Source organism: Equus quagga, chromosome 4 (genome assembly GCF_021613505.1).
Source record: "Equus quagga isolate Etosha38 chromosome 4, UCLA_HA_Equagga_1.0, whole genome shotgun sequence".
NCBI lineage: Eukaryota > Metazoa > Chordata > Mammalia > Perissodactyla > Equidae > Equus > Equus quagga.
The window spans coordinates 5,853,821-5,868,588 of NC_060270.1; the positions used below are offsets into that span (position 1 = coordinate 5,853,821).

Below are 14,768 nucleotides of genomic sequence, written 5' to 3' on the forward strand. Positions count from 1 at the left end.
GTCCTTTTGCTCAATACCAAGTTCTCTTCCTCAAAAAAGAGATTTCAATAAAGACACTTAGACATACCAGGGAATTCACTTTTTTCCTCTTAATTATCTAAAACCACTTCTAGAGATGTGTTAAACCCACCCATTCTTCCAGCTGAGTCAGGCATAATTCATATCCTTGCAAATGCTAAACGTGCATTTTTTCAATTCCAAGTGAGATGGCTTAAGCCCTTTAACCCATGCTTAAGAAATTGAGTTTAATCAGACAGGGCCAATGACCCAACACATATTAGGAAAGCAGTTCGACCCTCAATGGAAAAGAAATCCTCAAGCAATATATACGATTTCAACATATCTAAAAACAAAATGCCTTTTCATTTCATAAAAATTAAAACAATACATATCTTTAATAAAAGTCAAGCAGGCAACATAAAAAGTGAAAGTAAACAATTTGACTTTTTAAATAAGGAAGACCACCTATTCTGAAAAGGTAGCCTCTAAAACATGGCATGGCGATGAAGCTGTTGCAGACATTCTGAAAGATGTACACACACAGGCCAGGAACAGCACTTCATTTATTTTTATAGGAATAGATGTTCCCATAGTAACAAATTCAACTCATGAATTCTTCTTTTAGTTCAATGTAGCATATTAACAAGTTTAATATTATATTGGCCAGTTTCACTTCTACTAACGCCAAGTGAAAGCTTACTAGTGCTATAGAAAGCATACTGTGCAACAAGTGATTTTCCAAGTCGGATGCCAAAAGGGGTCAAATTCAATATCCCAACATTCCTACTACTAAAATAATTTCTAAAAATCAAATCTTGTAAAAAAAAATAAATTTCACTTCTATAAAAGAACAAAATCTTGTTAACAGTTTGCCAGAAAAGAAGAGGAAGAAAAGAAGCAATAACCAGATGCTTCTAATTAATCATTCTTTTTTTTCGTGTCTTATTATCACTCATTCACATCCCAAGGTCTCCTCAAACTGTTAATTACTATTACAGTTATCACTATTCAACAAACGAGGGGATGGGCTTAAATGCAAATGGAACCACAGATCAGGCCACAGAAGTGAACAGCGGAGCCCAGCCAGTCGGTGTTTGCCATCATAAAGAGGCAGCCTGTGGGGCTGGCCCCGTGGCTAAGTGGTTGGGTTCGCGCGCTCCGCTGCAGGCGGCCCAGTGTTTCGTTGGTTCGAATCCTGGGCGCGGACATGGCACTGCTCGTCGAGCCACGCTGGGGCAGCGTCCCACATGCCACAACTAGAAGGACCCACAGCAAAGAATATACAGCTATGTACTGGGAGGCTTTGGGGAGAAAAAGAAAAAAATAAAATCTTTAAAAAAAAAAAAAATAAAGAGGCAGCCTGTTTCAGCCAAGCTCTAGCTACTTCCTCAACAGGCGAATGTGAACTTCATGATACCAGAGCTTCCCAGTTTTCAAAAACAAGTTGGAAATGTGCATGTTTATGCAAATATCTCCTGATTTTTAAATATTAGCTTTTTTTTCTTTTAATTTGGCCCCAAAGCACACGCCTACAGCTGCATCCAGCCGGCTGGTCTCCAGTTTGCAATCTCTGGCTTATATGGAAATTCCTGTCTTTACAACATCATTCTAAAATATCATCACAGATCTTCTGTGGTTAGAGAACCCCTGAGTTGAATTCGATCAGAAAGACTGGAGACTAGTGGGTCCATGTTCACAGTGACTCACCCCTCCCTGCCACTGCACCCTGGATGGACGTCTATGACAGCATCTCCTTAACTGTGTAGAAGTCTGTCTACTACTACCAGACTGGAAACTTCTTGTAGGCAAGGCCACACCCTTATTCATCTTAGTTTCCCCAGCACTTGGCACATGAAAAGCACAAAATAAATATATTTGAATGAATGAATAAACAAACACCAAATGAATATAATCCCTGATGTCAATCCCTCTGGAAACTTTTTTCTCCAATATGGAACTCGGTGACACCACATTTCAAAACCGAGTTGCTCTATAACCAAGTAGAAGAAATGGCCGCATATATCAACAGTTAAGTGAATTTGGGACATTCTAAATGTTCATTGCTAGATTAAAGCCAAGAAACAAGTATTTCAAAAACCTTACATGAGACAGAAAAGCAATCTCAAGAGGGTGGGAGGGGTGAGGAAGGTAGAGGAGCCCCTGCTGTGTCTCTGTGACAATGAAAGGCTCGTGTCCTCATGGTAAACAGGGAAGTCTCTCGTGGGGTTGTGGTCATGGTTGCCAGTGTTGTTGCTGCTTTAACTGCACTTGAGGAGCCACTTTCTCTTCTCCTGGAGGCCTCTCTATAGGTGAAGTGGCAAGTGGAGGTCGGGAGGGGCGGAGGAGAGCCCAGGGGAGCAGAGTGGTAAGAACAGAATGGAAAGTTCATCCCAAGCTGCTTCTGGGCAAAGGGGAGTGTTCTCAGCCCAGGCTGGAGGAGGCCTGGCCACAGCCCCTGTCACTGGTCAGCTAGCTCGTATTTTCACCCTTCCTTCTCTCTCTTCCGTACACACACCATTCTACATGGTCTGGAGCTTAAACTTTTTCTTCAGTACAATCATTGGAACAAAAATCTATACTCTGTACCTCTGTACATCAATTTATAGTCTTGGTTATAAAAACTATTTCTGGGTAACTTCTAGAGAACAACTCAGTGGGCACTTATAGCTTAATTATCACCAACAGTATGAACCATCAATAAGTTTTCTACCATGTGTGAAGTTTGGCAATGCCCGATGTGTGGATTTCACTTAACCACTCGGAAGGCTTAAATTTTCTGAACCATTACTTGGGACCCATTAGCTGACAACTATGAATAATGTTCCAGGGATGAAGTAAGAGAATATTTGAAATAGAAACAGCTCAGGAAATTCATGATGCCAAAGTCAGCAGGTGAGGGTACAAAGAAGAGAAGCTTGGGGGCCTGGTTCTAGGCATAAAACATAGAAACACACTTACCAGAATAGACGGTGGGGTTGCCTGAAGACTTGAACGTTGGGTGTTCCAAACCAGGTCTTCAGTTTGGGGAAGTAAAACCCCTCTTACTGAAGAAATAACAATATTAAAGAACTTTTTAGTTGAGACACTATTGTATTTGAGGTTCAGCAACAACTAAAAGCCAAGTTCTTCGTCTTTGTAATTTAGATTTTGGCAGAACAGATAGGGGAGACCTGCTTAGAAAATGCTTGCTACTTTATTCAGCTATTTTACTTATATTAGACAATCTGTCTGAATTATAAGACTCCAACATAAAATTAAGATTCTTCCCATTATTACATCTAGGACACTCCTATAACTATTTCCTTTCCTTTCTCAACCAGTTTTTACTCTTTTCAAGATTCTTATGAAGCAGTTGTTTTTAAATTGTTTTTTTTCATTTTAATAAGAAAGTTGATCTGAAATTCCAACTCATTTTGGTTGACATTAAGAATGGAGAAAATTACACAAAACAATTTCCTTTTTGGCAGACAATGCCTTTGCAAAATGAGATAGGACACCAGAGAGATTATCACTATACCGATATTAAAGAGCAATAAAGTTAACAGAGTATATTGTATGATTTAATTCACAGAAGGCTTATTGAATCCCTGCTAGTTACTACAGACTTGGATGAAGTAGAGGCTAGAAACATTAATAAAGCCAAGTTTGTCCTGTGGAAGTATTTCTTATGTCAGAGAAATAACTAAATTGTAAAATGATGTGAGGGGCATATACATATACAACGTATGGGAATACAGACAAAAAAAAGAAGTTGGTTTTGCTTGGAGGGGAGAGGGAATCAATAAAAGCTAAAAAGAAGGGACTGCCTAAGCTAAAAAGGAGGGTGACCTGGTGTATGCACCAAAAATAAAAGCAGAACCTCCCTTTATTCAGCTGTTCCCACTGGCCTGACATTGAGGGATCAGTCAGAAGCCAAAAACCCTATTTGATTTAAATATTTTCCAAAACTCTTTTTCAACTGTGTATACAGTTATCTTGTCTTCTATGAAGACGAGGGCCATGTGATCAAGGAAGAACATATCCCTGGAGATGATGATCAAGCTACCTAGAAAGCTGCAGCCATTCAGAACTCTGAAATTGGCATGACAATAGAAATGGATTTTAGGGACAAAACTCTGAGCAACTGAAACATACATCTAATGAAACGTCAAAGCACCTGAATTAGTTCGTACTGCATATCCTAAAGCTTTCCTTGAACTCGGGTGGAAATTCTGAGAGAGCTGCTGACCTCTTTTTTAGGAGGAAGCTCTACCCCCAGGGTCCACATAAAAGGAAGACTTCGCCACGCTGTTTGTAGACTTAATTTCCTAACAACCTCACTTTGCCTGTTGCACACCTTAATCCTCATGCTACCACGACCCTGACCTTGGCATTTGCACCTTCTGCTCAAGTTAGGTTTCCATCTCCCTCAGGTCATGACCTCCTAGCTCTACTTCTGCTCTCTTTGATCCCAATATCCAGATTCCTGGAACCTTCTGCCTACATGCTGTCCCCATAGACAGCTCCCAGCTAGTCTGTATTAGCCTTGCCAAAAGGACTTCAGCAATTTCAGATTATAACAAGCCTCTCTCTTTTCACTATTTCATCTGGCTCCGGTATTCCAACAAGATTCAACAATGGAAAAGGAGCATATGAGGAAGTGAGCCCAGGGTACCTGCACTGCTCCAAACACAAAGGCTCCCTAGTGTTTTAGAGCTGACGGCTTAATATTGACTCTATCATCCAGTGAAGAGAGAGTTTCTCCACTTTAATGTCCTACGTAACCCGTACGAAGTCTAGGCCACTCTGTGGCCCTGTCTCTGCAGAGCGTCACACTAAAGAAACATCAGTCCAGCAGCCAAAATAATCGAAAACCAATTTAAAGTTTTAGTCCAGCCTTTCAAAAGATATCTTATTTAAGAAGGAATTATACATAATAAAATTGTATTAAAATTTTTTTCTCCGTTGTGTCTATTTTGTTTATTTAGACACTACACACTCATGTGCCCAGAGGCAGTGGTAGCTGCCTGAAAAGATATAGGCTCTGTTCTCTTAAAAACACGTGGGAGTTGGAGAGGCTGTAAACATGCATCACTGTTACTTAGTATTGCTTCTCACTTGTGGATTTTCCTCTTTGGCAGCCAGTACTTTTCTCATGAAGTCACTTCAGTAAAATATACTCTGCTGGACATTTTGAAAGCTAAACTACCAACAAGCGAAGGAATCATGCAGAAACAAACACAAAGTAGCAAGTAAGTCAACAGGACACCAAGTCCCTGATGAGTTAAGCTGTTGCACACTAGTAACCAGACTCTCAACAAGCTTTAGTCCCAGGTTGACTAGGCCACTCTTTAGCCTCTAAATCCAGAGTGGTAAACCTCTCTTTGATGATCCCAGATCCACCTGTTGATTTTGGATCATAACTGGATCTCTACAGCTGCCTGAATTCAAACAGTACTGGATTCTCTGGGATTCCGTCCAGCATCCATGATCAGTTTTTCTTTGACCAAGATCTTCCCTCAACCTTCCTGAGCTGCTCTCTCTCTCCTGCTCTCAAGTAAGCTTTTACCAGCTGACCTTGCTCTGCAAAGGTAATGTCTTGGTTATCTGGGCAGCACTATAACCTGTTTGAAGTCATATTTCCAGGTACTACTTTCCTTTTTTTAATAATTTGCTTCCATTTCTCTAAACTATTTCTAAATATCATGCCGTGCTCTACTTTCCCCACTCTTTGTGACCTTCTGTCTACAAATATTCCAGGAAGCTCCTGATTGATCTACCCAAAATAGCTGCCTGACTAAAGCTCCACTCATATCAGGATGGCTTCTGTCTCATGCAGTCTAGAGAATGCTCAGAACCACATATATTTAGGGAAATAAGTTTTCACCAGAGTATACTGGAAAACAAGCTAAAACTATACAAGGACTTCATGATGGATATCAAACTCACCATTGATAAGCTGAAGGGAGTCAGGATCTGGATTCAAAGAGGAGTTCCCCAGCAAGAAATTCTGGTGCAGTGTCTCAGCAATATAATCTCTGAAGTTACTAATTGTATAAACAGCAGTGGGCTTATCGTCCAATTCTACAAGACCATGGTTTTCCACCTTGTTGGAGTGAAGGCTAATTAGGTCCCAGGTGGTATTGCTAATGGCCTCAGCATTGAAGGTAACTGCATAGTGGACATCTATGCCGCTATGGATGAAAAGAGAGAAGAGATTAGGCCCCGCTAAAGAAACACAAAGAAAGGAGCTTTGAGCCCATGGAGAACAAGCATTAGACCTAGAGGGAGAGTCTCAAAAAGCATGGATTGCATCACCCTTCTCTGCAGACTCTGGGCAACCAATAGCCATCCCTTCCTCCTTCCCAGAGAACAGAGGGTCATAGCTCTAAGAACATGGAAAGAGTTCTAAGGAGACCGCAGAGTTAACCCTGCAGGATACCCGAGCGTCTTCTTCCCCACATTCTCACCCCTTCTTTCTTCCTGCAGAGCCCACTGCTCCTCTCTACTATGAGCCTACTCCCCCCTTTCCCTGTTAGCATTTCACCTCCCTGATTTAAAAACAAAACAAACAAAACCTTCTAACTCCACCCAACAATTGGTAATCCTTTCATATCTTTTTATTATTGTTGTTGATGAATTCTATACAACAGAGGGTGAGGCAATGAAGAAGCTTAATTACTATGAACTAAAACATAGTTATTTATTGTGAAAGGAAAATATGAAATACTTGGAAATAAAGCAAATTGATGATTTGTGATTTCTTTTCAAATATCATGCTAGAATATTTTCTAATATGACAGTTATCTAAGTCTCTCAGGAGACATACTTTTGTTTGATAGCCCAGAAAATTTACAGCTCTATAAAGTTGAATACTAAATTGTAAAAAACTACTACCATGTGATTGGTTTTTTGGCTTGGTATAAATGATAACTCCAAAGTTTACAAAATACAAACTAATTTTGTAACTGAGTAATCCTTTCCCAGTTTACTATATAAATTTCTGTTTTTCAAATGCTCTAAAAACCAGCTTTTATTTTTCTGCTGGCTCCTTCATTAATGAGTTGAAGAAAGCCTTGACAGGAGCTAACAAATAACTTTGTGAATTGGGCTTTCTTCACTATCTACCTTTTCATGAGCAAACAAAGAGAAGATTTCTCAAAAGATAGAGAGAAAATAGTTAAGTAAGAGTTGATGTGTCATTTGATATTTTCTTAAATAGTCATTTTGGGGGAATAACATCAGAATATAAAATTTTTAAGCCAATAGGAATACTCCGTCTAGACTCTAACTCAGATTTCTCTAACAACTAAAAGCTAACATTTGGGGGCTGGCCCAGTGGCACAGCAGTTAAGTTTGCACACTCTGCTTCAGTGGCCGGGGAGGTTCACGGGTTCAGATCCCAGGTGTGGTCCTACGCACCGCTTATCAAGCCATGCTGTGGCAGGCGTTCTACATATAAAGTAGAGGAAGATGGGCACAGATGTTAGCTCAGGGCCAATCTTCCTCAGCAAAAAGAGAAGGATTGGCAGTGGATGTTAGCTCAGGGCCAACCTTCCTCAAAAAATAATAAATAAATAAATAAAATCTAACATTTTGTAAGTATATTGTGACAGGTATTTCACATCTTTTATCTCACTTAATTTTCATAATAACTGTATGAAGCTTTTATTATCTTCAGATTACTGTTGAAGAAACTGAACTTTAACAAAGTTAAAAGACTTGCCTAAAATTTCCCAACATATAAGTGGTAGAGTCAAGATCCAAACACAGATAGGCGTGACTCCAGCACCTGCCTTCTGAACTACTCTGCTGTGCTCTTAGTAGCTTTAATTAAACTATTGTCAGAAACAAGTCATTCTGAGGAAAGCTTTGCTTTAGTCATCGCCCTGGCTTCCAGTGAGTCCATAAGACACAGCCCTCAGAGGCAGTGCCCAGCAAGCCACACCAAGACTCCTCCTGAGGATAGAGAACACCGCCTTCCCAAAGGTAAACCAGTCAAGAGAGACATGTGAGGGAAACAATTTGCCCCTTCAGACATTCTGTAGGAGTAAAATGACTCCCAAATCAAAGCTTACAAATAAACTAAGCACTCCCTCCTCGGAACTTACTTACATATTCCTTGATTTTACCCTTTACTGTTTTGTAAAAAGATTTCATTTATAGTGACTGCCTTTCAGTCTCTCCTTGAGTTTCTATCTCCAATGTTGAGCTTGGTACCTCGCACTGAGGGGTACTCAGTGCCTCCTAAATGAAGAGAAATCTATACTTGCCTGAACATAAAAAGAAAACTGCAGTCTAACCAAGGTATTCACATACACAAAGAAAAAGTATCAACATAAGGAAAATGGCCTCAGGGAATCTAAAAAAAATTAGTCAACTAATTTATGTTACTATTTAGTAGAAAGCTTCTGACCAGTGCATTGAGGCTTCTTGTAAGACAGATCCCTAGATTGGAGATGCCTACAAAAGGCTAGCATGGCTTGATGACACTGGCCATTAAGATCACTCAACTTCCTTTCTCTGATTTCAAGCTTGCAAAGGGAACTTTTGATTTTAACTCCCTACAGATTTTCCAATGAGGAAAGAATGCATGAGCCAGCCAATGCAATAATTGGTCGGTTGACAGATATATTTCTTGCTTTAAATAGATCAATTGGCATCCCAGAGAATGCATTGTATTTTGTGGTTTGGCAAGCATGCATCAGTCTTAAGAGATCTCTTCCTCCTGGGAGCACTGGCAGTTCTGGACCTGTCCTGAGCCTGCTTGCTGCAGGTCACACCCTGGACTATAGGAGACGCCATGACGGTGACATCCCTCACTTGCTGTACAAACAGCCAGGCCTCTTTGATGATCCTGGCTCCTCTGAGTGACTTCAACAAGGTTTCCCTCCCAGCCCTGATTAGCTGTTGCTTGCAATGGAGTGGTTTGGGGCGCTTTAAAGTGGTAATTGAGCATTTTGATACCCTGATGCTCTACTAAGTGCTAAGACATCTGCCTGTCATCTAGAATTCCCCTCAATCCATTAATATCTCATGTCAAAATATGTTGATTCATGGGTAATTCCTGATCTTCTTTTGTAAAGAAGATAAATTCAGTAAAATATGCTAAAATAATCAAATGATAGCTCCAAAATAGAATAAAACAGTAAGAGGGACACCTACTGGTCAGAACTGATCACACCATATGTGCTCCAAGCATCGAGCACAATCCCTGGCTCCTAGGAGTTCAATAAATACTTTTGAAAATAATGAAGAAACAATGATCAACTTTATTTACTAATGCAGGCAGAAAAGACAACTGAATTTGTGCCGCTTAAATGGCAATATGGGATACTCCTGCCTTAATCTGAAAGATTTTTAGTCTCTAAATATGAAAGAGTAATTTTTCACCCTAAAGAGGTCTGTGGGATGGACCATGGCTGTATCTCCAGAAAGCTTCTCCTTGGGGTCTCTGCGCAACCTATTAACATGTTAACATGGCTCTAAGACACTAAGCAGTGATAAGGAAAAAAATGGAGAAGAAAAGGCTGTGTCTGTCAGCACTTGAGTTGGTTCCTGGGCTCTGCAGAAAATCAGACAAGGAGAGTCAAGTCTTTCCTGGGAATCTACCATGTGCCTTGCATGACTTTTAAATATCACAGGGAGAAGAGCAAGAGAAATGTTCCTGAATCAAGAAATCTGTGCAAATCAGGCAATCTGGATTGGATTACTGCCCTTACTCTTTATGGGCAAAATGTAATTTGTCTCCCAGTGTATCCCTTGGACATCTAAAAATAACACTACTATTATAATCTACCTTGTCTAGTGAGGATAAATTCATTAAAGAAGATAAAATACCTCAGAGAGATATTGCAATTTATGACCATGTTTTTGTCCTGGAAAGAGAACTCAAAGATATGCTTGAGGCGTCAGGAAATCATCTATTCTCAGAGCTGAGAACTTCACTATGACCCAGAACAGACCGAGTTCTGGCATGGTAAATGGAGTAGAGACGTCTCAGGATGAGTGACAGAGTAAAAGAAAGCCCAGAGGCCAAGGGAGTACATAGGAAGCAGAAGGCACACTGGTAGACCAAACATGCTCTGATTGAAGAAAGCTGTGCTGGCTCTCCACACTCAGCAACTCCAAGCTAACCAACCACCACTGTATGTATCATCAGCTTTCATCCTCTCCACTAGACTGAAACAGCTGCTACCGAGAGGAAACTTCCTCTGTCTGACAGCTACTTCCAGAGAATCAATCATGGGAAGGTGAAATTTACCCTTTCTTATTCTCGCAGCTCAAACACCTTGATCAGCCATTTGACATGATTTTAAATAGGAAAAATAATGGTATCATATCTCATTAAGATCAATCAAAGTAAAGATAATGCAGAGAAACTCAGACATCCCTTCTTCGATAACACTTCTTCTGTGAGGAAGAAGGCACACACTTACAAAACCTGAGCTGAATTTTTTTAAGCGTATATACCAGGTAGACATATTGTTGATTCACTTCCAATGGTTCAAACCAACTAACTTAAAATAACGTGTGCATCCTGAAAGAGGTATAAAGCAAACAGAAAATCTCATGTGCATATAAATGCTTACAGAGAATGACAGACAGAAGTTATATGTTATATATACAGACTATTTCTGAGCCACACATGTATTCATACGCAGCTCAAAATAAAAATATACCAAAAAGTTATGAATAAATTGCATCAACTGGCTAATATGTGACAATACTGAACAACTGTGGAAACTGTACCTATAATAACAATTCCATCATAAAATCTAATGCCGGGGCTGGCCCTGTGGCCAAGTGGTTAAGTTCGCGTGCTCCACTGCAGGCGGCCCAGTGTTTCATTGGTTCGAATCCTGGGCACAGACATGGCACTGCTCATCAAACCACGCTGAGGCAGCGTCCCACGTGCCACAACTAGAAGGAACCACAATGAAGAATATACAACTATGTACCGGGGGGCTTTGGGGAGAAAAAGGAAAAAATAAAATCTTAAAAAAAATAAATAAAATCTAATGCCTTCGTATTGAATTGTTGTCTGTGACTCAGCACTCAGCAACCGGATATCATTCTTTTGATCAAAAGGTTAACATCAGTGTTTGGGTTGTTTTAACACTGTAATCACCCAAGAGGGCAGCAATTAAACAATTAGGACTTCTGATTGAGTACTGACCATCGACACATATGCCTATGATACATACACACAGAGCAGTTTACATATACTAGGAGCACAGGAACCCAAATTCCTATTACCTTGGTCAAAATGTCTGATACCACCTACTCACAGAATTTATGGCAAATCAGTTTCTCTCTCTGAGGCAAAATTTCCTCACTCCAAAAGGAGAATGAATATTAATTCTTATTTTCACTACCTCACAGGGATATAAGAAAAGAAAATGAAAAAAGAAAAGAACCAGTCCTTTGACATATCTTTGAAAGCACTTTTCATTAGACTGTGTGATCCTGGAGGATGGAGACCAAGAGTTATTCATTTTGTAGGCATAGAGTTTGCTCAGTTACTAGGCACTTAGTAAATACTTGCTAAAATAATATAAATGAAAATGAGGAAGTCAGGAAGCCCTACTCAAAAGTAAGATATTACAATGAAGGAATATTACTGGATCTCTAAACATGTCCCTATTTAGCCTATGAATTTGCTTCATAAATTCTATGGGACACTTAGTGATCTTCCAAGAGAAAGTGAATTTTAAATAAACTTAAATCAAAAGGCAAGAAGTGACAAGCAGCCTTCACAAGGGGTACTGACTATGCTTCTATATTATACTTCTAAGAAATTCCAGACAGCAGATGCTCTTGCAAATGAACTTATTATAGAGATCAGCTTTCTCCCCTTCATTCACCACTTAAAGTGACACTTGATAATGTCATTGAATGACATAGGATACTTGAAAGTGTTTACATTAATGCCAGTTTTTATTCCTATTTTAAATTAAGTGTAACTCAATATTTAAAAGTACTTGCCAGTCAGCAGTCTGTGATAGGGGTCTGTAAGTTATAGCCTGTGAGCCAAATCAAGCCCACTGCCCATGAGTTTATGGATTTCATATTTTTAAATGGTTAAAAAACATCAAAAGAAGGACAATATTTTGTAACATGTGAAAATCATATGAAATTCAGATTGCAGGGTCCATAAATTAAATTTTATTGAAACACAGCCACACTCATTCATTTTCAAGGTATTGCCTACATCTACTTTCATCTGATTTCACCTGGCAGAGTTGAGTTGCTGCCACAGAGACCATCTGCCCTGAAAAGTCTGAAATATTTACTACCTGACTCTTAACAGAAAGTCTGCCACTCCTGATCTGCAAGGAGATGGACAGTGATACTGAAAGTCATAAAAGAATTGAGCCATGATCCCTTGGACTACATTTTCTAAACTATTTCCTCATTCAGTGGACAGTATAGAAATGTCAAAAAGTACTCTACCTGCCATTATCCTTGGGGGACCTGAAAATAAAAATTGAAAGTGTTAAGCAGAGTTTAACACAGTTATAATTGTGACATCACTGATTTAAGCACAAGTTCTTAATGTATTTCCTCTGAAATGTTTCCTTAAATGAAAATGCTTGCATAGTATCAGATGCTGACAAATTCCTGTAGATTGAAGGAAGTGAGCAAAGGTGGAGAAAGTATTCTATTTTAAAATCAATAGTCCTTGACATCTTTAAACTTTGTTAAAAATAAACAATTCACGTAAAGTTCTCTCTTTATGAATAAACTTTTTTCAATAAATCAGCAGAGTATGCCAGTTGTTGGCATTAACAAAATTAGGGACCGTTTTTTGGGGATACATTGTGTTATGCAGAATTAAATGAAAAGAAAATCAGATGGTATACAGTAGGGTGCTAAGGGGTTGGCAAAAGGTTAGGGCTGACTAACCTATAGGATATTGCATAGCCCTTAATAGTTATTTATTTTATGCAACAGACACTTAACAGAACTTCCCATGGGCCAAGAACAGAGCTAAGCATTTTACAAAAATTAATTCACTTAATCCTCATTGAGATTAGTAGGGACTATTAGTATCCCCATATTACAGGTAAAGAAACTGAGGAACAAAGGAACTTAAATAATTTACCTAAAGTATTTCAAAAGTATTCTTTAATGAAGCAGAATTAATTGGTAAGTTGTCTTTTTTATACAACTAAGAAGTTAAGACTTGGTAATTTACCTAAAACCAGTCAGCCAGAAGTGCCAAAGGCAGGATTTGAACCAAGGCAGTTGGCTCCAAAGGCCATGTTGCCTCTCCTGTGCTGCCAAATGAGAGGGGTCTTCAAAGGCCTCGCATTCTCAGGGTCTCCTACGACTTTTGATCATAGCTAGAGACGGTATTCCGTGAAAAGTGCTAAGGGGGAACTGGGCCCCTGGTCATGGCGCCAGAGTAGGTGGAGGGTCAGAGTTTACTATGCCTTTCTCTCCCCTGCACCAATAACCAGGTGAGCGTCCTGAGGTAAATTATTTAAATTCTCTGTGCTCTGGTTCCCTTATCAGAAAAAATGAGGATAACAACTATCTCACAATATGGCTGCTGGTATTAAGTTATAGATATAAAGCTTGCCACACTGTAAATGCTATGTCAGTGCTTGCTGTTATTTCTGGTAAACCCAGAAGTAGTGACCAGAATATACCAAAGTTAACATGTTGACACTGTTAATTATGCTGTGAGGTTGCACATGTCCCTGATCCAGTCTCTGGCCCACAGCTGTCACCCAGTGCTCTAAACCATCAGAGCACTGAATCTACCATGGAAGCTCAGAGCAAAAGCTATAAACTTGGCTATCAGCCACTTCATTTCAAACTCCCTCCTCTGCTGCTAATTTACAAGCTCTCTGACTCTGGGCTAACACTTCATCCTTTTAACCCTGTTTGCTTGTCCAAGAGGGTTGCAGATTAAGTGAGCTGAGGAATGCGAGGTGCCCAGTACAAAGTATTCACTCAATAAATGTTCACAAGTACTATGCCGCAGGTCTTAACCAGGGAAGAAATGTCTTAAAAGCGGTCTCTGATGTACTCAGAACTGTTATGTTTGGAATGAAGCTGAATGCATCCTCTCCAGAGTGGCCTCACACCAAGATGTCAAAGTCACCTCCATAGAAGATTGAGAAGCTTTGGTAGGATGCGGAGGGCACATCTAATCTGACTTCAAGCTCCCCTCAGTGCCCAAAAGAAAGCAGTGTTACTGGTCAGCAGCCAGCTGGGGACATGAATTCCTAAGTTCTCACCCTTTGCCCAGCTCCAGATCTAGTATGTATCCTTGAATGCATTATATTTTGCCTTTTTCTAACTCAGTTTCCTCAAGCGACTGAAAAATGAGCATTAGGAACATGAATTTACCAGCAACAACACTGAATTACAGCATTCAAATCATTTTGAATTGTTGTTAGAGTATATATAATAAATACAAAAGAATATTCAATTTGAAATAAAGAGTGCTACTGAACGTGTGCATTTTTAGAGGAAATCTATTTACCTGAAGTCAAGTACACGAATGCCCTTGTAGCCCGGTAACCCAGAAAATGCATTTTCAACCTGTTAAAAATAAAAATAAAATTTATAACTATGTAGAAATGTGAAAAAGTACACAGCAAATAACACTTACATGAGTAGAATATAAAATGCACTGTTACAACTATTAGAAGCGTGTACACATACACAGACACACATGGGTCAGAAAGTTATTAAGAAAACTATAATAGTTACAATGTTAGAAAACAGATTTTACAACAACATTGCCACATTTTTCTTTTTCATTTTGTCTT

The 14,768-nt window shown here is 39.5% G+C and overlaps 1 protein-coding gene across 1 annotated transcript in view; it reads right to left on the minus strand.

Annotated features, from left to right (window-relative positions):
- Positions 1-14,768, minus strand: part of IMPG2 (interphotoreceptor matrix proteoglycan 2) — a 66,798-nt gene that overhangs the window by 22,261 nt on the left and 29,769 nt on the right. The window contains exons 8-11 of the mRNA XM_046658756.1: positions 14,480-14,538; positions 12,436-12,456; positions 5,929-6,173; positions 2,959-3,044 (exon numbers count right to left, since the gene is read on the minus strand). Of these exons, the coding sequence (XP_046514712.1) occupies positions 2,959-3,044; positions 5,929-6,173; positions 12,436-12,456; positions 14,480-14,538 (411 nt within the window). The remainder of the gene's footprint in view (positions 1-2,958; positions 3,045-5,928; positions 6,174-12,435; positions 12,457-14,479; positions 14,539-14,768) is intronic.